Below are 22,574 nucleotides of genomic sequence, written 5' to 3'. Positions count from 1 at the left end.
GAGAAAAACTTCAAAAGTATAATTTACCTTAAGTTTCACTGTTGCCTTAAGAAGATTTTTTTTATACAGTTAAGAGGGTGACCCTTACCCTTTTACTCCCTACATTTCTTCCTATTTAAAAAGAAATATCATGTCAAGAAATTTCATGTCAAGGAAACAAAACCACCATTTGGTAAATCTTGGAAATGTTTTCCTGTATCTCATTGAGATTCCTTGACTTGAAACTAGGTGAGTGGTAGGTACTTCTTGCATGCCCTGGGAATGAACACTAGCACTGCACTGATCTGGATTAAAGCAGTGTATGAGGATTACGGTGTGGAAACACTGCATCGCTACAGGAGACCTTCCAAAGAGTTACTCCCATCACTAAGTCAGGAAAAAAACTCCCAAACAATCTGTGGCTTAAATGATTGTCAAACAAATCACTGAGAATGCAGCTTTGGGTGATGTTTTGTTCTTGGGGCAGAGGCCAACTCCAGAGAGGGTCACTTTCAAATACTATGTGGCTGTGCAGCTGGGCAAGGAGGTACAGTTGGTGGTCAGACAGGAGCATCTGGTCCAGGACAAAGTGGGGACTGATTTCCAAGTCTGTTCTCTGCTTGCCAGCGGTGCCCTTGAAACTCAGGGCTTCAACTGCCCGGAAAGAGGAGTTTAATCCATTTTTTTCTTATTCACATAAAGGTGGCTGTCTGTGTGCGCCCCTGTGAATGACCAATATAAGGTGGGGACTCAAAGACACATGATTGACTTAAAATATGCCTGCATTCAAACGAGTTCAACCAGTCATGGGAGGAAATGCTTATTCTGATATGGTTACTGTTAGGCAAGGCTGGTCTAGAACTCATTTTTGCACTTTACCTTCAAAATCTGAGGCACATTATTTTAAAAATTTTGTTTCAAAATATATTTTTAAAAATGTTGGGTAGTTTTAATTTTTGTATATAAGTTACTGGGAGTACAATTTTATAAGCAAGGTTGGAAATACTTTGGTGGGGGGTGAAAAATCAGAAAACGCGAACAAGTCATTTTACTAATTTACATAAGCTTTAGGAGCTTAATTAGCCAGCTCTGATGAAGGTTTCAAACAAGAATTCTGATAATAGAAACACTGAAACAAGCATGCCATAGGTAAGAGAATAGACCACTTAAATTCAAGTCCACAGGAGACCAGGGAAACTCCATTAGAAGGTCCTTCCAGGACACGCAAGAGGAGCTTCCCCAGTGTCTGCAGCCCTCACGCTGCCCCTCAGTCGCATTGGGAGGGCCAGGGTTATGTGCGGGACAGGCGTAGACTATTCTACAGCACACTCAAGGGTTCCGAGGCGCCGTGTGAAACACCACACCCTTGTTTAAGCATAAAGCTATGGGTGTCTTTGGGCAAGTTGCTTGACCAGGGATTTTTTTTTTTTAACCTGGGAATATTGTGCATTTGGATCAATGATCACACCTTTCTTTGACTTAGAAGAATAACGAAGACTGATGTTAAGATATCAACAATGAATCCATATAAATATAATGATTGGATTTATCCTTTTTATAGTTTTTTAAAATATTAAGTGTATGGGGTAACATTAGCCAATGAACATTATATGAATTTCAGGTGCACAACCTCATAACACAACATCTCTGTGCTCTGTGTGTGCTCACCTCCCGACGTCCAGTCTCCTTCCATCACCGTGTACTTGACCCCTTGCACCTTCTTATCCTCTCCCACCCTCTTCCCCTCTGGTAGCTTCCATTCTGTTGACTATGAGTTTATTTAGTTTTGTTTGTTCATGTGTTGCTTTTTTATACCCCACATATGAGTGAAATCATGTGGTTCTTTTCTGACTTATTTCACTTAGTATAATACTCTCAAGATCCATCCATGTTGTCCCAAAGGGCAGAATTTTATCCTTCCTTATGGCTGAGTAGTATTCCATGGTATACACGAACCACAGCTTCTTTAACCAATCATCCATCAGAGGACACTTCGGTTGTTTCCATGTCTGGGCAGTTGTGCATAATGGTTAATGGACACAGAGGTACATCTGTCTTTACAAATAAGTGTTTTTAAAATTTTTGAGTAGATACTTAGAAGGGGATTGCTGGGTCATATGGTAGCTCTAGTCTTAATTTTTTGAGGAAGTTTGTTAATATACATTGGGTCCATTAGTCCTGGAAGGCTAGGAGATTAGTATTTCCACCTAGCCAATGGGAAGGCTTCAAAGAGCAGAGATATCAAAAAGATACACTAAAATCACACAGAGCGAGTAAGTAACTGTACTGGAATTTAAACTAGGTTTTCAGAGAGTGTGTCCAGTGATACTATAAAATACCAGACCAATGATAAATACTTTTTAAAAGCTCAGTTCTTAAAGTCCATTGGAAGACAAAGTACATTTGAAGATGAAGTTCTTTCAGCAAGGGCTAGGCTAACATTTTATTAATTTTATATCTATACACACATTCTAATATTCTAAGAGTAATATTTTGAATAATCTTATTGTATATGCATACCATGATTAAAATGGTTCATTACCTAATCTTTGTAATTTATGCTCATAAAGAAAGAGATACACTGATCCCTAGGTAATTATTCTGCCCTCTGGAAAAAATTAAATATTTTTTCCAAACCTCACCAATTAATCTTTTGTCCTCATTTGAGAAGGTATTACTTCTATAAAACATCATGCACAGATTACAATTTAACTTTCTGAGTACTGCACCAGAAATTAGATACATAAATCTTATTGTTAGATACTAAGGCTATGCCTTTAATTTGTTTCAGATTTTTGAGATCTATATAGCAGCCAAATTTCACTCAAGATCAACGTGCTGGGAGGTTCCCCCCACCCCTCTCACCCCCCCACCCCGAAATGCTGTGAAAGATGAATACTTTCTCCTGCTTTTTTCATTTTGGTGTAGTTTACTTGACACTTTTCAGGTAGGGGTTTTAAGCTAAATCAGAAAATGTGATTCTTTTACTAGCTAAGAGTTCAGAAACAAAAGCCCAATAGACCTGACATTAAATTGCTTCTCCACCGTTAGCTCGCTATATGACCCCCCAGTAAGTCACGTGCACTCGCTCAGACATTGCTTTGTCATCTGCAAGTGGGGGCAATCGCAGCCTCTCTCTCCAGGAGGGATTAAGTGGGATGAGCTCCCTGATGTGCGAAAAACAATGCCTCGCCCCCAGAGAACATTGAATACCTGTGCGGTTTTTGCTGTTGGTCTGGACCCAAATAATTCAAGAAAGAAGGCAAAAGAAGAACTTAGAGCTCTAAGCCCTATGAGGAGGAGGGTCACCTGCCTGTGGCTTTGGGGGCAGGACAGGCTCAGAGGACACCTGATGTTGGCAGTAGAGGTCAGAAGTGGGTGGCATCAAACTGAGGATAAACTAGCTCATTCTGGTGAAAAAGTTCCTTTTTACTCATTTGTTCATTTTTTAAGACTCGCTCCTTTGTCTCTCTTCATTCACTTTTCACCCCGTCATAATCTCCATTGTTTCAGATTTCATGTCAGCTAGCTATTGGGTACCCCGAAGCAAATGAAATTGAGGTTAAATGAGCCTTTTTAAGGGAATCTTTTTTTAAAAAAAATTCCTGGAGATAAAAGCAAACATTCCTGAAGCAAGTGAATAGTTGTATGATATTCTAAATGGCTTTTCAGTGCTTTATGGCTCTGGGAGACTATTGGTCTGACACTTATCCATGCCTGTCCCCACCTCTTGGTTCAGACGTGTGTCTTCTGCCCTGTTCCCCAGCAGCACGGCCCTAGGCACGAACACAGCACCTGCTCAGGGCGAGTTAACTGAACGGGGAAGCTTTGGTCACAAGGCCTGCTGCATGTCAGCTGGCTGATCATGGTTTTGCACAACTTATTTTTTTTTTTAATAAAAATCCCATGTGCTGCAGTGCTCTAATCTCTTACCTTTATGTACAACACAAATCTCAGACTCATTTCTGTTTTAGGTCCTGCTTGAATTTCTCCAAAGAGTAATAGACAATAAGGAGAAAAATAAGATGACAACCATGAATGTGGCAATGGTCATGGCCCCGAATCTCTTCATGTGTCATGGGTTGGGTTTGAAGTCCAGCGAACAGCGAGAATTTGTAATGGCAGCCGGGACAGCTAACATCATGTACTTACTGATTAAGTATCAAAAACTTCTTTGGACAGTAAGTATATTTATATTTTTAAGCTCTGTTAATGAGTGCTGATACCTAGATTCTGAAGTCTTTTTATTAATTATTATATTCTCTATAAGGAGGTAACCAGATAGGTGATTTCAAACGTGATTTAAAAAAATTAATATCTATTTTTTAAATGGCAACACTATTTTATTATTTCTATTTGCTAAAATATTTTATTTGCTAATGTAATTTTTGAGGACTAATTGTTCCTGGATTACTGCTAGACACCTGTCAACTCCTGCGTATTTGTGAGTTTTTTCTTTCTCTTTTGCCAGGAAAGGCTAGCTGGCCATTAGAAGGGGACTGTGGGTTAGCTAGAGGCTAAGTTGTGGAAAGGTGGCCCCTGAAGGGACCAGCCACCAAGGTGGTGGCTCCCATTGCAAGTCACCTCAGCCTGTCTCCAGCCTTAGCATACCAGGCCTAGATGAAGGCCACTATGTCCTTGAACCTCGCCAAGCCTCTCTGGGAACCTACACAGATCAGTGGTAGACTGCGTCCTGTGGACGCCCTGGGCACGTGGTGAATGGGCAACACAATGCCTTTCGTTTGACTGGTTTGATGAACAGTGCACGCACAATGGCACAGTCTCGTCAAAGAGACAAAGCCTTTACTTCTTCCGATTAAATAAATAAATGTAATTATTTCCATATTTTGTAAATGGTGCCGCTTCTCTTTCCTCTCCAAACTTGATTTCATGTCTCCATAGATTCCCAAGTTTCTTGTCAACCAAGTGAGGAAGCAAAACACCGAAAATCTTAAAAAGGATAAAAAGACAATGAAGAAATTGCTGAAGAAAATGGCTTACGACCGAGAAAAATATGAAAAGCAAGATAGGAGTACAAATGATGTAAGAGAAACTTGAAGCTATGTATTTCTATAGATTTCAGTAGTGTTTTCAATGTCCCACAACAGAGAGTTCTCCATGTTTTTATTGTATGGCTTTGCACACTCACTAGGTCCTGGAACCACTTGTCAGGTAAAGGTACCAAGAGTGAGTGAGTGGTAAGTGCACTCCTATGAGTCCCAAAGCTCAGGCTTGGCGGTGGCTCAGAAGGGAGATGTGAATTGGTAACGAAGGGAGATGAGAGCGGAAAGTCTCAGCACCCACCCACCCACACACAGACAACAGCAAAGGGCTCCTGGGAGACTCCAGCCTCCCAGTGGATGGGCAATGTCTAGCCAGTAAGGAGTCCCTTGTGTGAACCATTGATCTTTTCTCTTCAGTGTTCTCATCTGTAAAATGGGAAAAAATAACTTATCCAGAGAGACAAATAGGCCAGTGTTTGTGTTGTGCCTGGGGCACTTCCTGGATTTTAGTAAGTATGTAAAGGTTCTAAATTGGATCCTAAGAAGAATTTGGAGAAAGTTAGAATAGAGAAAATTACAATATTTTTAAAAAGAAATACCTAAATATTAGTATTTACACACTTCTGGAAGAATACATTAAAAACTGGGTTTAAAATAATGAAGTATACATGGAAACACATTTACAAAGTGAGCTACCAAAGCTCTGACTTGAAACCTTAGCATGAAATGAAAGGGTTTCCATTGTTCTATTTTTGGTGAAGACAGCCCCACCACTTTGCCATTGAGGTTATTCGGTTACATGCTGCCATCTTGTGGAATAATTTGGAAATTCAGTTATCAGCCTTGGATATTTCTGCCTTGGCCTACTTTAGGGATCCAGTAATTGAAAACAAACAAAAAAATCTCTTTTATTTATTGACAGCTCTCACTGTTACAAAATGAAGTTTTCTTGTTTATTAAAGATTTTTTGTCAATTTTTAAGTATCTTTTTAAGAAAGATTTTATTTCTTTTTAGAGAGAGGGAGAGGGAAGGAGAAAGGGAGAAAAACATCAAGGTGTGGTTGCCTCTTGTGCGTCCTCTGCTATGGACCTGGGCCACAACCAAAGGCGTGTGCCTGACTGGGAATCAAACTGGTGACTCTTTGGTTTGCAGGTTGGCACTCAATCCAGTGAGCCACACCAGCCAGGGCTCAATTTTTAAGTATCTTTAAGAACAAAATTTAATAAAGGGAAATTATAAATAGTGTTCATGTTTTTCGAGAAAAGGCTTGATATCATAGGTCAGAAAGGATTTTTGAGATAAATCATTTTTGTTTAACAGAGGATGTTTGTTCCTTCTAAAACCATTATAAATATGTGACTTCTTGTTTAGAAGCCCTGCTTTTCGAATTAACTTAGGTGACTTCATAACCTTGTTTCTTTTGTAAGGCAGTTATAGCGTGATATTCTAAGGCCCAGTATATATCTAAAGAAACAAAATTTGTGTTTTACCTTTTTAACAACAGACTTTTAAGTAAAAATTAAAAGTTACCTTTTCGGTAACATTTCTTTGAATTTTTTTAGTTTTTACTTTGGGTTAATAAGATGTGAGCTGGTCTGAGATTTATCTCTGTACTAGTTAGAAGCTGTGTCTTCATTTTAAAGTTTGGGATTTAAACCTAGATTGAAATCTCAGTTTTATCATGTATTAACTGTGACTCAGTTTATCCGAGTTTTGGTTTTCTCTCCGAAGAAATTCAGCAATTCTTTTCTCCAAATGCTACTAAGTACCTCCTTGCTTCTTCCCACACTCCCTGCGAACTCTTAGAAGGGGGATGGGGCCGGGGCCGGGGCTGGGGCTGGGAGGGCCTTGAGCAGAGGGGCTGGAGGTGTGCGACGTCAGCCTGACCCGGGAACACTAGGCCACAACACGGAGTGGCCTCTGGAAGCAGCCTCAGAGACGCTTCACTGGGGAGTGGAGCTGAGCTGCGAGGAACGCACAGGGTTTGTTCAGGCAGCAAATTGAAGAGCGAGGTCGCGCCAGCAGAGGAAGCTGTGCGCAGGGGCGTAGCCTCTATGTGATCCTAGCCCACACTAGAGGTTTGTTTAGGCTGTCGTTTTGGTTGAGAAATTTTGATCAATTGCTAGGATTTTGTTTTCAAGTTACTATTAGTTTATTAGGGGGAACAAATAAACAGAACAATAAAGTACAAGATAATGTCCTGTAGTATAAATATGTGGTAAGTCACTAAATCATCTTCTGCATACGTTTCTATCAGTTGCCAGAGTTTTAAAACAAAAAGACTTAACATAAAAGCCTGGATTTCCATCTTAACTTGACAAATGGGATGTAGGAGCATACCCCTGTGTCCCCTTGCAGTAGGGGACCTGCTTTCCTGCTGGGTAGCAGTTGTTTGGGTCTGAGTAGCATCGGTTCCCTTTGGTGGAACTTGGTGGCCACCTGCTCTGCTATAAGCCACTGCACACCCCCCTTTCTGGCTTGTTGCTGTACGTTTCTTGGCTCTTTCCCCACATCATTTAAATATGCAGCACAGAACTATAGGGCCTGAGACTGCCTGGGCTATTTTATTTTATAGTTCTTAAACTACTAGTCAGTGTGTGCCTACTGTGTGCCAGTCAATGTGTTCTGAGCACTTGTAATATATTATGGAACAAAGCAAATAAAGATCACCGCTCTTGGGCAACTTAAATTCTATCAGTAAAAATAAGTAGAATGCATGATTATGTGGTATCTTGATATGTGGGAAAACACTCTAAAATAATAAAAATAATAGAGCAGGAAAAAGGGATCTGGTGGTAGTGGGGGGGCCCTCTTACAGTTCTGACTTGGGTGGTCCGAGCACTATTCAGCAGAGTGGGGTGTGAAGCAGGGCAGGGCGCTGAGCTGTGCTTGTACCTGAGGAAGCACATTCCAGGCGGAGCAAACAGTCTACGCAAAAGCCCTAAGGCAGGACGTGCTTGGGATATTTAAGGACCAGAGAGGAATGATTGGGGCTGGTGTGGCGCCAGCAAGAGGAACAATACTAAGAAATGAGGTCAGAGGGGCTGGAGAGCCTGATTGTGTAAGGCCTTGTTAGGAATTTGGATTTACCCGGAGTGAGATAGGATCATGGCAGGATTTTGAGCAAAGGCTTGAAAATCTAAGCTTTAAAAATGATCTTTGGGGCTGTTGAGTTGAGAATGGATTCTAAGAGAGTAGGTATAGAATAAGGAGACTGTTTAAGGAGTCTGTCCTAATCCCAGGGAGAGACCAGAGTGTTTTGCCCTAGAGGTGGAGAAGTGGTCAGATTCTGCGTATTTTTTGAAGTTAGAGACATTGGGATTTCTTGATGCTGAAATGATAGGAGGTGTAAGAGAAAGAAATCAAGAATGACTTGAAAGGTTTTGTCCTGAGAAATTGGAAGGGTGGAATTGGCACATGGGGAAGATCACGATTTCAATTTGGGGCCTGTTGAATGTGAGCTGCCTATCAGATATGTGCAGAGATGTTTGAGTGTGTGTGGACGGAAAGTTAGGTTGGATTGAGTGGACAGGGAGATGCATGAAGGGGCAGGGGCGGACGAAAGGCAGGCATGGGACCCAAGGGGGAGCTGGGCTTCTGTTCTGCACGTGACAGAACTGCTGAGAGCTGTGCCCAGAGGGACATGATTTTACAGGTGACCCTTGAACAACACAGGTTTAAACTGCACAGGTCCCCTTATATGCAGATTTTTTTTCCCAGTAAATACAGTCGGCCCTCTGTATCCGCTGGCTTCACACTTATAGATTTAACTAACTACTGACTGAAAACGGTATTTTTGACCTGCAGATGTGGAGGGCCAACTGTACCGACTGTTCCGTGATACTTTATATAAGGGACTTGAGCCTCCTTGGGTTTGGTATCTGCAGGGGGTCCTGGACCTTAGAACAGTTGCTGTGAAGGCAGGTGAAGGAAGTGCTGGAGGAGTGAAAGATAGGAGGCTGGGGAGGAGACCTCGGCTAATTCCATTGTTGACGGGCGCATACAGGGTCCGGCAGAGGTAACGCCACCGAATGTGGTGGGTGGGGTACCTGAATGTCTTACGTGAGTTGGACAACAATCTGAACATTTCACCTGGAATGTCATAGGGGGTGCTTGAGTGTGATATTGTTGTGTTGCAGAATTACATGCTTATAATTTTGTAACAAAAGATGTGGTATAGATCACCAACTCATAAAAAGGGGTGTTATTGGTGCTGGACCCCGTATGTATGAATTTGTAGAATTCCTCTGGTGAGCATTTGGCATGTGGCAAAAGCCTGAAAACCATGTTCCTCATTGTACTGAGAGATTCTTTCAAAGGCAATAATACGACAAGCATGCAAACAGTTACGCCTGACTTAATTGCCATTTTCTTTATACTGGCCCGAATTAGAAATCAACCAAAAAGATACAGGTGGTTAGGTAAACATGTTATGGCATATCTGTAGAATGCAATACCAGGAAAATGTAACAATGTATGTATATTGACCCTGGAAGATATTCATAACATGTTGAAAGAAGCTTTAAATTGGTAAATATTACATTGTGATAGTTGTAATAATTGTCATTATGTTGACTGCTTACCACAGGTCAGCAATGATGCTAAACATTTTATGAACATTACGTCATTTAATACTCATGTAATTTGATTGGCGTATATTGTTGTCTCATGTTTTACAGATTAGGAAAGTGAAGATCAGCAATCTTAAGTAATTTGTGGTTATCTAGACAGGAAGTGGTGGAACTTGAAACCAAATCTATGTGACTTCATGTCCAGGTTTCTTCACTGTTGCCCTTCATTTCCCCATAGAATGCAGCAAACTCTAAGAAGCGATGTACACCAATCCTGGACTTATGGGTGGTGATACAATGAACATGTATTATTGCCGTTATAAAATGTTTAACGTAGAGCTTTTAAAAAAGTCCTGGGCTAAGCCAAGGGCCAGTAATAGGAATGGAAAAAAGTGTTAAATATGAGCCAGTAGGATCCACAAGATGTGGAAACTGATTGGAGGTGAGGAGTGTGGAAGAAGGACTCTAGAATGACTCACCAATTTCACCATGGGTGATTTTATTTCAAAAATTTATAAGGAATCACAAATGGCCTCACATAGCAATAGCAATTCTGAGAAAGAAGAACAAAGTTGGAGGAAACCTTTGATATGATGCCTCATATCAAACTATACTATAATGCCGTAGTAATCAAAACAGCATGGTACTTGCATAAAAACAGACACATAGATCAATGGAACAACATAGAGAGCCCAGAAATAAACCCACACCTTTATAGACAGAGGAAGCAAACACATACAATGGGCTAAAGATAGTATATTCAATAAATGGTGTTGGGGAAATTGGACAGATACATGCAGAAAAGTGAAACTAGACCACCTTCTTATGCCACATACAAAGAATATATTTGAAATGGATTAAAAACTTAAATGTTAAACCCAAAACCATAGCAATCCTAGATAAAAACATAGGCAGCAAAATCTTGGACATTGCTTGTAGCAATATTTTATCTGATGTGTCTCCTTGGGCAAGGAAAACAAAAGAAAAAATAAACAAATGAGACTACATCAAACTAAAAAGTTTTTGCACAGCAAGGAAACCATCAACAAAATAAAAAGACAACCTGCAGAATGGGAGATTATATTTGCTGATACATCTGACAAAGGGTTAATTTCCAAAATTTATAAAGAACTTATAGAACTCAACAGCAAAAATACCCAATCTAATTAAAAAATGGGCAAATGATCTAAATAGACACTTCTCCAAAGAGGACATACCAAAGGCCAATAGACATATGAAAAAATGCTCAACATCACTGATCATCAGAGAAATACAAATTAAAACCGCAATGAGATACCACGTCACACTGGTCAGAATGGCTATCATCAACAAATCAACAAGTGCTGGTGAGGATGTGGAGAAAAGGGAACCCTTTGCACTATTGGTGAGAATGCAGATTGGAGCAGTCACTGTGAAAAGCAGTATGGAGATACCTCAAAAAATTAAAAATGGACTTATCTTTTGATCTAGTGATTCCATTTCCAGGAATATAGCTGAAGAAACCTGAGACACTAATTCAAAAGAATATAAGCACCCTATGTCCCTTGCAGAATTATTTACAATTGCTAAGATATGGAAGCAGCCCCAGTGCCCGTCAGTACCTGAGTGGTTAAAACAACTGTGGGACATTTAGATAATGGAATACTCCTTGGCCATAAAAAAGAAGAAAATTTTACCCTTTGTGGCATGAATGGACCTGGAGAACACTATGCTAAGTGAAATAAGCCAGTCAGAAAAAGACAAATACCATATGATTTCACTCATATATGGAATCTAATGAACAAACTGAACTAACAAGGAAAATAGAGACAGACTCACAGAGAGCAGGATGACATCTAAGAGGGGAGAAGCTGGTGGTAGGGGGACTGGGCAAAAAGGAAAAAGGTCATGGGCATGGGCAACAGTGTGGTGACTGTGGTGGGGAGAATGGTATAATGGGAATAAATGCTAATAAGAAAAAATACAATAAAAATTTTCTCAAAAAAAAAAAGGCACCATGTAAAAGGGACAAACCCTTTGACAAGTAGTAGTTTGGGGTTGACTGGCCTGTGTGAAAGTTGGCTGCATGGGCTGGCCTGAGGGGAGGTGTGCATTTGGGATCAGCATGGAGATTGTAGTTGAAGCCACAGAGTATTTCCTGTTATACAAAGTGAATGTGTTGTGTGAAAACACGAGAAGGCAAAGACAGCCCTTGCCTGTGGGGCCACCAGTTTTCGTAGTTGGCCATGGGTGAGAAACGGGTAAAAGAAACCAACAAATGGGAGAAAGTTGGAGGTTGTAGTGTCTCAGATGCTCGGGAGGAAGAGTAAAGAAAGGAGCTTGGTTAGTAGCACCAAATTCTGCAGAGAAGTTGCATAAATTTGACACTGGATAGAAGACCCTGGAATTTGCATTTGAAAGGTTAGTTGTGACTTTCTCCAAAGCACTGGTAGTGAGTGTTGATGGAAGAAGCCAGGTTGTCAGAGATTGAAGAATGTAAGAGAGGAGTCATATTGTTTCAAGCACTCTGTGTGCTATTAATGCTAACTGTATATAATCAAGGACTTGTGTTATTAAGACATGCTTGACTAGGTAAATAAATAATATAAACCAGGTTGTATGGGACACCCTCAACCTACTTAATAAGGCAAATATTTTTAATGACTACAGCATATTGTTTGACACAAACATAAATTCCTGAATTTCTTCAATACTAATGAGATTCATCTCTTAATTACAGCAGGAGGAAACACTTGGTGAGAAATAACAAAAATGTAGACTATTACAAATAACCATTTAATGGTAGCCTTCAATTTATAGTTGGTGTTGATATCATACCCTCCCACACATAAACACACCATGCAGGCATGTATACATACACACCACCATCACATATCAGAGTCATGTGCTTGGAGACATTAATGACAAGTCACTTTATGTCTCTAGACCTCAGTGTCCTTCACAGAATGAGAGGGTAAGACCAGATTAATGGGGCTTAACCAAAAGTATGGCTTGCAGTATCTTGTACTGTGATATTCCTGTACATATTTATTATGAGATTATTCTAACACACAAAAATAGAATAGCGTATGAACTCCCATAAGCCCATCGCCAATAATTTAACTAATTATTCTGACCATGTTCCATCTTGTCCTCTACACCTTTTTTCCTTTCTGTATTTTTAAGGAAATCAGAGACATCCCATCACCTCACCCATCATCGCCTTAGATTGCATCTTTGCCTGATAAGGATCCAGGGCAGCTCTGATGGGCATCTGATTATGAATTGCCAAATCATGCAGGTTTCAAGTTCATTGCGGACTTAGGCTTGTGTGATTCTTTTTTCTGTCAGTCAAGCTCACCTGTTCAAAGTGAAGGGAAGCTGTACCTTTATGAGAGCACGTGGGCACAGAGCAGGGCTCTGGGAGATTCTGTGGAATAAGCCAAACGACTCAGCACATTGGTCGAAGGAGCAAAAGTTCACTCTCGTGTGGTTACCTTGTTGTTAACTTGAGTTAACACCGAGTGTCATACTCGTCATTTATCGTTGAGGAACTCCAGTTTTGGAGAGCTTACATGGCTTGCCGAAAGTTCCAGAATAGTCTTGTAATGTTGGAAGGTTTAGGGCTTTGGACGTGGAAAAGAAGTCTGTTGCTGCCCCCTTTTGCTGCTCCCTTTTGCTGCTCCCTTCTGCCCTTCTTCAGGAGAATCTTGGAGCTGATAGCAGTGCAGTGTGGGCTCCAGATTGTTTGTGACGGGCTGTGTGTCTTCAGTCACTTCTCGTCTTAGAAAGTCCATCTCTGATGTCACTGACTAGCCCTGACCTGGGGCTGTGCTGCAGGTAGCGTTTCAAGCATCTGCTTTGGGTTTGAAAACAGTGTTTGGATCTACGTGGGGACCCATGTGGAAAATCAAATTACAATATCAAGCACAATATCATGTTTCTGTTTAAGATTCTTTGATTCTTTTTATAGTGCATAAAAATACCATATTAAAAGAGGAAAATATCAGAGCGCATTTCATTGTAAATTAAATGCTTATTAACTCTGGAAATTTATCTGGATTGGTGAGTTAGGTAACAGTTTCAGGATTTGGATAACCAAAGCCCAATCATACCCAAAACAGAGACAGCTCAAGGTAGTCGAGAATGCCTTCTATACTTTTACTTCCAATCAGACTAAGGTGATGAATATGCCATTCTAGTTTAAGATAACTTGCTAGAATGTCCTTGTTTAATCTTCTAAAATATGTGTTATGATGTCTGCCCTTTTTTTGAGGTAGCTGTATTTCTGATTTGCCCTTTTGAAGATAAAAGGTTTCTCTGTAACATTAAAAATGTTGGCTTTACATTTAAATTAGCTTTTAACTATAAAAGAAATTAGCGTTTCTTCTAAAGCTCTGACATTACATTTCTAATGTCTAGAATGCAAAAAAATATGAACAATGTAGTTCTTATCTACCCCTTATGAAAAACATCATTGTTTATTTAACCAAATAATAAAGAATAAAATCACATTTTTAAAAATGTACTTCAGTTCAAAATGTAATACATGTAAGGACCCTTAGCAGATCGCTTTCTCTATGATAGTAGTCTTTGCACAATAAGCAATTAACTGACATTTTGTAAGTTGTAACATTCTTGTGACTCAATTTTCATGGTGTGTTAGTCAAATACTGGTCTCCTCCAGTCTTGCTGCACATCACATAACTTCAGTTCACAGCATAACAACAACAAAAAAGAAATGAAAATGGAAGGGTGCAAAGATAATGTATTCACAGATTCCATTATTATTATGGCTGAAGTTAAGAACAGACTGTCTGGCTTAATGATCAGGCGTGTTGTGTCTGTTCAAAGCTTGGCAGCTCAATGTAATTTGTATACTAATAGCTTTAGTATTTGATACAGCATGATTCTGGAGCTTAATAGTAATTGTCGTACACCAGAGTTTAAATGAGAACTTTGGCATATTTGTTGTTTATCATCTTTAGGAGATATCATTTGGCCACCCTTGTCAAGATATCCAGGAAAAACTTTCCAGAAAAAAAACTTTATCCTTGACCGTTGTCTACCAGTTAAACTCTGACAGTAAAGGAACTGAGTCACCCTTAATCTTTATATTGTTGCGAGAATTTGGCTGGGGTGTGTTACCATAGCAATGAACACTCTGAGAATTATTCCTGTCTCCACCCCCGATGCACACCTTCCTGCTGGACCACAGGTTCCCCAGTCATCAGGGGGTGTGGCCAGTCCACCCAGGATGGGTCTACCGTTATTGGCTCAGTGAAAAGATTTCCAAGGGCAGCGATATTCCATTACTGTATGAAATGAGTCCAAACCATACAGTTAGTCACTCAAGAAGCATTAAACCTGTTCCAGAGCCAACCTAGCTTCACCCCTGCTTACTGAGGAGAAGGTGTGAGAAATGTTTAATTTCTGAGCCATAAGGTACCTGCAGAGACGCCACTCCCTGTCTGCAGGCCAAAGCCATAACATGGGAGTCATGTAACATTTCACCCATACACTGTGGAGGATACCGGCCAGCAGCAGTATCCATCTTAGCTGCGGATGTTCGTCAACACGCAAGAAAAACATACACAGAGACAACCAGGTCCTGTAGGGGAATAGGAACAGCAGGGCCACTCTTCACGTGGGGATCACCTTGGCCACCCTCTCTCCTGGAGGGCATGATGGCCACTCCTCACGTGGGGAGCACCCCGCTTGGTCACCCTCCCTGATGGGGAGAGCAAGTGCCATTCCCCCTCTGGAGAGGCTTTTTATTGGTTTCATTTGAATAAGAATTCAGGTAAAAGCTCATTACTCATTGCTAGGAAGTAAGGATCAAACAATAGATAACAAGGAAGTCTGAGAGCCTATTTTGAGTCAGGGTCAAAGAGCTGTAAAACTTTGAAGAACAAATTTACTTCTTCCTTGGACCCTTATCATTCACCTGAGAGCATTCTAAACAAAACAGGTTTCACAGGATTTTACATATTCTTTCTTAGGCCTGATCACCCGGGGAACCTGCCCTTTTCAGCACAGAGCCGCACCACCCTGCCATTGTTTTAGGCTTAAGTGGAGCAAGGGAACTAAGGCAACCAAGAGATAAGGAGATTTTCTCCCAGACAACGAGGACTCAGGCTGTGTCAAAGCCGAGGAGCAAGGGTTCATCACCCTCTTTTGCTGTAGCCCTCTAAGTCCTTCCTTGGGGGCCTCCCACGTGATCGTGCCTGTCTTAGGTCGTTCCCCCCTTGGGGAATCTTACCCGTCATTGGCTAACCGACCAAGCTTTGGGGTTCAGTTATGAATGAAGCAGCAGAAGCAGCGCTCCTGCCAGGGAGATAAGCTTTTGTCTCCTTGCTGTCTTAGGGTCCAAGGCCACTCCCTCAGCCTTAGCCTAGGCAGGGGTTACAGCTTCTGATACCAGGCAGGGCAGTTCCGAACAACACAGGAGAACTCTGAGTGCCCTTGGAAGCTGGTGTCGGGACCTCTTCCTTCCCAACTCTGATGATCAGAGAGGCTCTGGATTCCTGTGTCAGCTGTGTTGCTTTTGGGGGAGACCCCGATGCCACACTGACCTTAGGGCTGCGTGTTGTAAGAATCCATGGCCTTACTCTGCGAAGGATGACCCCTGAGCCCACAGAGAAAGTGAAGGCTGTGGTCGTATTAGTACTGGAGGCAGCAGTTCCCAAGATGTCTGGGGGCAAAGGGGCCTGCATCTGTAAGCAGACGCCTGCTGATGCTGGTGGCTCCCTGCAGGAGTGACCATTATCTCTGGTGGCTTTGTTTTTTTCCTCTTTTTTTTACTGGTGTTCAAGTACAGTTGTCTCCATTTCCCCCCACCACCTCCCCCATACCAGCCATCCCCACCTTCCACCCTTGGTCATACCAGCACTTTGGCTTTGTCCCTGTGTCCCTTATACACTTGGAACCCTTCACCACCCCCATTATCCCCTCCCTTCTTGAATCCCTTTTTTCCCACTCTCTTTTCCCTCCTGTCCTCAGGAGTAGAGGCAATACCTTGTGGTTGACAGAGAAAACTGGTGTTCTTTTAGACAATGTTCCTAAAATTATTTTTTACTATTAAGGAAATATGCATTGATATAATTTATTTTATTTTAGAGAAATTGTACTATTATAAGCATATCAATTTTGAATGGTTCATTTAATCAATAAACATTGATAGGTAGCTACAAATGTGACTCCGACATTGGCATGTGACTAGAATCCTGGTGACATATATTAGGGTCTCCATTATCAGACAAATTCAGTGCACATTTTAGTGGAGGAAGGAATTTCCTTTCACCCCATGGATCATGGAAGTTTCCATGGAGTTTGAGGTATTTGAGCTGGGCCTTGAAAATTTATAGTGGGGTATTTCAGAAATGAAATAGAGCATACATAAAGATAGGAAATTGTGGTGTTTGTAGTGAATTTTGACTAGCCTTTTTTTTTTTAATTTGAACAGTAGAATGTGCCACATAGAATGGTGGGAATAAAGGCAGGGAGGAGAGTAAGGTTGCCGTGTGTCTGACCTCTCAATGATAATATGTCATTTTTCTGGGTCATTTTGGCTCTTATAACTCATTTATTTGCTGTCTTTCTGATATTCTAGGGTTGGATAAGATGAGGTTATCAGAATAATGTTTGTCTATATTGTTTCGCCAAGAAAACCTATATGTAAGAGTATCGGGCTCTATGACTCTAGCAGAGAAGCTGACTGTCTGCAAACCCTACCTGCTGTTCCAGGCCCTCTATAACAATAATAGGCTAACAGAACCCAGAACACCAAAATTTGTTTCCTTGAACAGAGTAGACAAGGTGGATTAGGTTTATGGACACAGGCTCTGCGCTTCAATTGTCGCTATTACAATTTGCACTCCAGCATTCAAGTGGTCAGGGCCAGCTCATTGTTTCCCACGTCCTCTGAGGAAACACACGGTGGAGGCCAGGCCAGCAGGTCATGAGTTAGAGCGGAAACTCTTAGGAGAGGTGCATGGAGCGTAATCCCTGAGTTATAAAATACACCATTAATGTAACAACTGGTTTGTTACATTACCTTAGAAAAAGGTAATGCCACTCCCATGTGAAATGCTTCATCCATTGTAAGAAGCAGCTCATTTTCAAAAATGTTACAAATGAAAATAAAATCTGTCACAGAATTAAAGAAAAAGGTAAATTAGACTTGTGTTCTGGAAGCAAGGTGGAGGTCAGAGGCTAGACTAGGTGGACGGTGCTACAATACGTACCTCAGGAATTGGAAGTCAGCAAACCATGTCAGGGGCCCAGGCTGGGAGGGAGAGGTGAAGCGGGAGATGGGGGATCTGGGTACTGGTTAGCACTGAGACATCTTTTGGGAATCAGGTTGAGCACAAAACCCCCAGGGAGCAAAGTTTGACGAGGATGCTAGGAATGCAGCCCCTCACCCAGAGGATAGCGACTGGACAGCCGCAAATGCTTTGTCTTTGTCCAGTCAGGGGAGGGCGGCAGGGGGTCTGCGTTTGGCGCCAGGCTGTGCACAGTCTCTCTGCAGGTGTGACAGGTGTGTGCTGCGGGGGGTGGGAGTGGGCCTTAAACAATCCCATGCTCCCTTGTACCCTTTTGTGCGGTATAGCTTCTTTTCTTATTCCCACACTACATATTTCAGATGTTACTGAGAAGCAGTTTTAAATCTTTTGGAGACACCTACATTTTTATACAGCCTAATTCTGAAGCCAGTCCTTTTTTTGTTGAACTTTGAAATCATGTTAATTCCCCCTGTGTCATCCCATGCTTTATGCTAAAACAAGCACCCCCGCCCCCGCAAAAATAAAAGCAATGCAAGACCAGGTACATTAAAAAAAGATAATGTAAGCCCCAAAATAATAGTGTTCAAGAAAGGATCTGTATCTTATTTATCTACTAGATAAGTAGATCTAGCCCAATGACTGGTACTTAGTAGACACTTAATAAATTTAAGTTTGTTCAATAGGACATTTGTAATGTGTAAGGTGTTATCTTTAAACATTTGTTCATGCTGTTCTAGAGTCTAAGACATATTGGTTATAAAGAATAAATTAGAATTTATTTTAGCAGAATGATTAGGAGTTAGATAAGCCCAATATTTCAAATGCTATGGCTGATATTTTGATATCACAATCCTCAAAATATTTCCTTGCTATCCCTCCAAACACATAAAATGTTCTTAACATCAATTAGCAAAGGATTTAGAATTGGTTATCCTAAATTTAAAATGTGTGGTCACAGGGTAAGCTCAATAGGAAAGCAAGAACCAGACACAATACCAATGTATTAGAACAGTATGTTTCTTTCTTTCTTTCTTTTTTTTTTTAATACTCCCAGGAACAAAATTTTTTGTCAGGTTTTATAAATTTGCTGGAAGATTTTAAAAATGCATACATTGAAATAACACACAAAATAACTTTTCTGATTCAATTTCATAAATTGCTACATGAAGAAGCACCCTCTAGTAGATAATACTCTGAAATCAGCACTTAATATGGCAGTAATGGTTATTGCTGTCATTCTTTACATCTTTAAAAATAATTAAGCATTACTGCACAGGCATTATAAAGTTCCCCTATCACCATTAAGAGGATATTTGAGGTTTGATGTAATTTAGCAAATTACATTATACAGTAGTTAAGGTTTTTATGTAGTGAAGTAAAATGCGTAGCAGTTAAGCACACTTACCATATAATGCATTGTACAGAGTCCCATGTTCCAGCTGCTGCCAGCTTTGTTCCAGTGTCATTATTGCTTTGCAGGCTGACGTTCCTCAGGGAGTGATTCGAGTGCAAGCTCCCCATCTTTCGAAAGTTTCCATGGCAATACAGCTAACTGAAGAACTAAAAGCCAGTGATGTACTTGCCAGGTTTCTCAGCCAAGAAAGGTAGAGGCCTGTTTTGTTTTAACTATTTCATGGTATAAGTCACTTGTTCCCTCCCTCCTCCTTTTTTTTTTTCCTTAGCTATGGGTGGTGTCATATGCATACAATTTTGTCTTTTCAGCAGAAAAGAGAGAAAATTTAATAATTAGACTGTTGAAATGAGTTGAGTTCATTTGATGCAGTTCATGTTCAAGTTGAGCCTGTTTCATGCAGGATGCCTGAGCATCCCTTCCCGGGCCTGGGCCTGTGGTGGGCCTGGCACCCGAGGCCACCCAGTAGTCTTTCTGGAGTATGTTGATTAGAGGTTAATTACTGTGTGTTAGGATAATCACTAATTAGGATACAGTGGGATTAAAATAAACAAATAAACAATACAACTATTCCTATAGCATATAATGAATAAAAAAAGGCTTATGTTTAAACACAGAAGGTATAAAGGATTAAGGGAGGATAACCAGTCCCTTGAGCCCTAAAGTCTCCAGGACAAAGCACAGTGCCCTTGGTAGGGATGCCCACCCCCCCCTTTATTCTGGGGCAGGGGCGGGAGGAGTCCTTTGAAAGCGATTGGCATTCCTCTGATGACATTAGAGCTTACACTTTACGAGATATTTGCAATATCTTTTCTTGAATTTTAAAGGTTCAAACAAGTGTACTAGGTTTTTACTGTGTAGCCTTTGAATTCTTATTTTTAGCTAAAGTTATATTTAATGTTCCCCCACCCCCCATTTCTGATCAGTGAAATGAGCTAACCTGAGTTTTTATAAAGTCTGGGAAAGCAGGGGCATTGCTGTCTTGGCTTACAAATACTCCATTTTAGCCTCCCATAGAATTTTATCTCTTCATTTTAACATTTAGGGGCCCCAGTGCAGTTTTCTTCCAAACCTCTCCGATTTTAATACAGTACCACCAGTACCTTATATGTCTCTGCTCCATTTAAGGCCCTCTGCTAGATGTTGGAAGGGGTGTTATGTTAAAGTGTCTCCCCTCAGGGTTCATAATTTGGGAGAAGAGATGAGCCTATGCCATGAACAGATGGGGATGAAATAAAAGAGAGGCTCATCAGTAACATCTGGGCTTTCAGTAAGCCAGCATAAACTCCCCTCTCAGCGACACTCAGAAGTCAGCACTCACAGTACTTCTGTTTTCCTGATAAGAAAACAGAGACTTTCCAAGGTCACACATTTCATAGGTGGTGGAGCCGAATTCTGGATCCGTGGTGTCTGTCTTCACAGATGGCCCTCAACCACTCTCCAGCTTGGCCAGGGGTTCTAGAGGTCATCACGGATCTGGGGGTCATTGATGCAGAGTCTGGGAGTAGATGGAATTTTAGTGGATAAGGTTCAGAGGCAGTTGGAATTTTTCAGGACAAAGTCCTGGGAGCAGTTGGAATTTCTCAGATGTCTTTGCTCCCCAAAGGGTGTCTGATCTAAAATGAAGTCAATCGGCTTCCGTTCTACTCCCTGCCATGACTTAGTAGATACCAGCTGTTGCTGTCTTCCCACAAGAATGTGCACCTGAGGTTGTGGCCAGACTTCAGATGGAGGCCGTTCTTCCAGGCTAGACCTGTTAATTTACACATTTACTTTCAGGGCCCAAGTGCTCTATTTAGTCAGTACTTTTGTTCCTCTACTTGCAGATAATATAAGATGTGACGATGAAGTTGCACAGTAGTTTCAACTGTGACTTTAATATTTACGGTACCAAAGGACAGCAGTAGTCATTACATGGTTGGTTAGGAAAGCTTCTACCATACCGTATTTTTCATAACAGTTTGGATAAAAGTCAGGCTTGGTTTTCTCTCCTCAGTTCCAGGGAATGTGTCTTCAGGGCCTTATATCAACGGTTCACAAACTCTTTTCCGTGCATCAGAATCCACGATAGAGCATTTAAAAAGATTCTTGGGCTTTACCTAGACATATTAAGTCAGAATTTCCAGAATTCTGTAACTGAATTTTTAGCAGATTTTTCAGGTAATTAGTATACAAAGAATTTTGAAAACCACCAGATTTCACCAATTTTTATTGTTTGAACCTAATGCCTGGAAGAGTTTATTTTATTGAAGAGTTCAAACCTGTAAACACACCCTACTTGCAAAGTCTTCATAATGAGTATTTGCTTCCACTTTGAGTGCATACACCTCCCACATTTGGACAGCTGACTTGGGGGTCTGAACCACGCCCAGTTCTTCACACCACCTCACATACCAGTGGGGCTGTCAGTACAGCCACCCGTGCTGAATGCTCATCAAATAAATGCACTGGGAAAATGAAGGCAAAAACATTTCTTTTCACAATTTTATGAAGACCTTTTTGGCCTCTATGCTAGTAGATAATCATATTAGTAATTTCATTGGCAACTAAAATGTTATTTTCTTTCTGATTTTGCACATTAAGATATTAATTTATTATTTTGACTTCAGATGTATGGTTCCATTTATTTCCATTTACAGGTGTGACATTTTTATTACCTATTAGGAACATTTAACAGATGGGAAAATACAAATGTGTAGATAATTACAGCTTATCTAAGTTATGAATTTTCCATACAAGCTAGAATTCCCCAAGCACATTAAAGTGATGTACTTGCAAGCTGTCTGATGATATAACTAATTGGTTTGTTTTGCCCCTGATAGTGGGATTGCCCAGACTCTCAAGAAAGGGGAAGTTTTTTTGTATGAAGTCGGAGGAAATATTGGTAAGTGTGTGTTTTCTCTTTATACTTCATATGCTGATTTGACATTGCCAATGTTTATTATTTATATCTACTAGGGGAGAGGGACATTAGTAGAAGTAAAATATAGCCCACTGCAGAGAGTCGATCAGTATTGTAGATTTGTTTAGTGGTCTGGCCTTCCTCCTCAGACTTTGTTTGTTCTGTACAAATTTGTTATGTGCAAATTCCCAGCTATGCTGAGTTTCAGCCAAGGCAAGTTCCCTAAAATTGATACAATTTCTTGAGTGGTTAATGAAGTTTTTCAAAACTTTTTCCTCTTTTATATGCTTATATCACATTTCTTTAAAATAATGACAGTTTTTTCTGACAATTTCTTAACAGATTTTATTTATTTATTTTTAGAGTAGGGGAAGGGAGGGAGAAGGAGAGGCAGAGAAATATTGATGTGTGAGAGATACATTGATCAGTTGCCTCTTGCATGC

At 40.7% G+C, this 22,574-nt stretch overlaps 1 protein-coding gene across 3 annotated transcripts in view; it reads left to right on the top strand.

Moving 5' to 3' along the window:
• The window catches only part of ARHGAP18 (Rho GTPase activating protein 18), a 123,453-nt gene that overhangs the window by 98,380 nt on the left and 2,499 nt on the right, over nt 1-22,574 (top strand). For 2 of the 3 annotated variants that reach the window (XM_045843658.1, XM_045843659.1), the window contains exons 11-14: nt 3,954-4,160; nt 4,882-5,022; nt 19,298-19,422; nt 22,052-22,113. In XM_045843658.1, coding sequence (XP_045699614.1) covers nt 3,954-4,160; nt 4,882-5,022; nt 19,298-19,422; nt 22,052-22,113 — 535 coding nt within the window. The remainder of the gene's footprint in view (nt 1-3,953; nt 4,161-4,881; nt 5,023-19,297; nt 19,423-22,051; nt 22,114-22,574) is intronic. The other variant, XM_045843660.1, reaches the window with a different exon arrangement.

This window comes from Phyllostomus hastatus, unplaced genomic scaffold, assembly GCF_019186645.2.
Source record: "Phyllostomus hastatus isolate PE091 unplaced genomic scaffold, TTU_PhHast_1.1 phas_contig_40, whole genome shotgun sequence".
Taxonomy (NCBI): domain Eukaryota; kingdom Metazoa; phylum Chordata; class Mammalia; order Chiroptera; family Phyllostomidae; genus Phyllostomus; species Phyllostomus hastatus.
The sequence above is the reverse complement of the archived record's forward strand: the minus strand, read 5'-3'. Positions and strand labels throughout refer to the sequence as shown.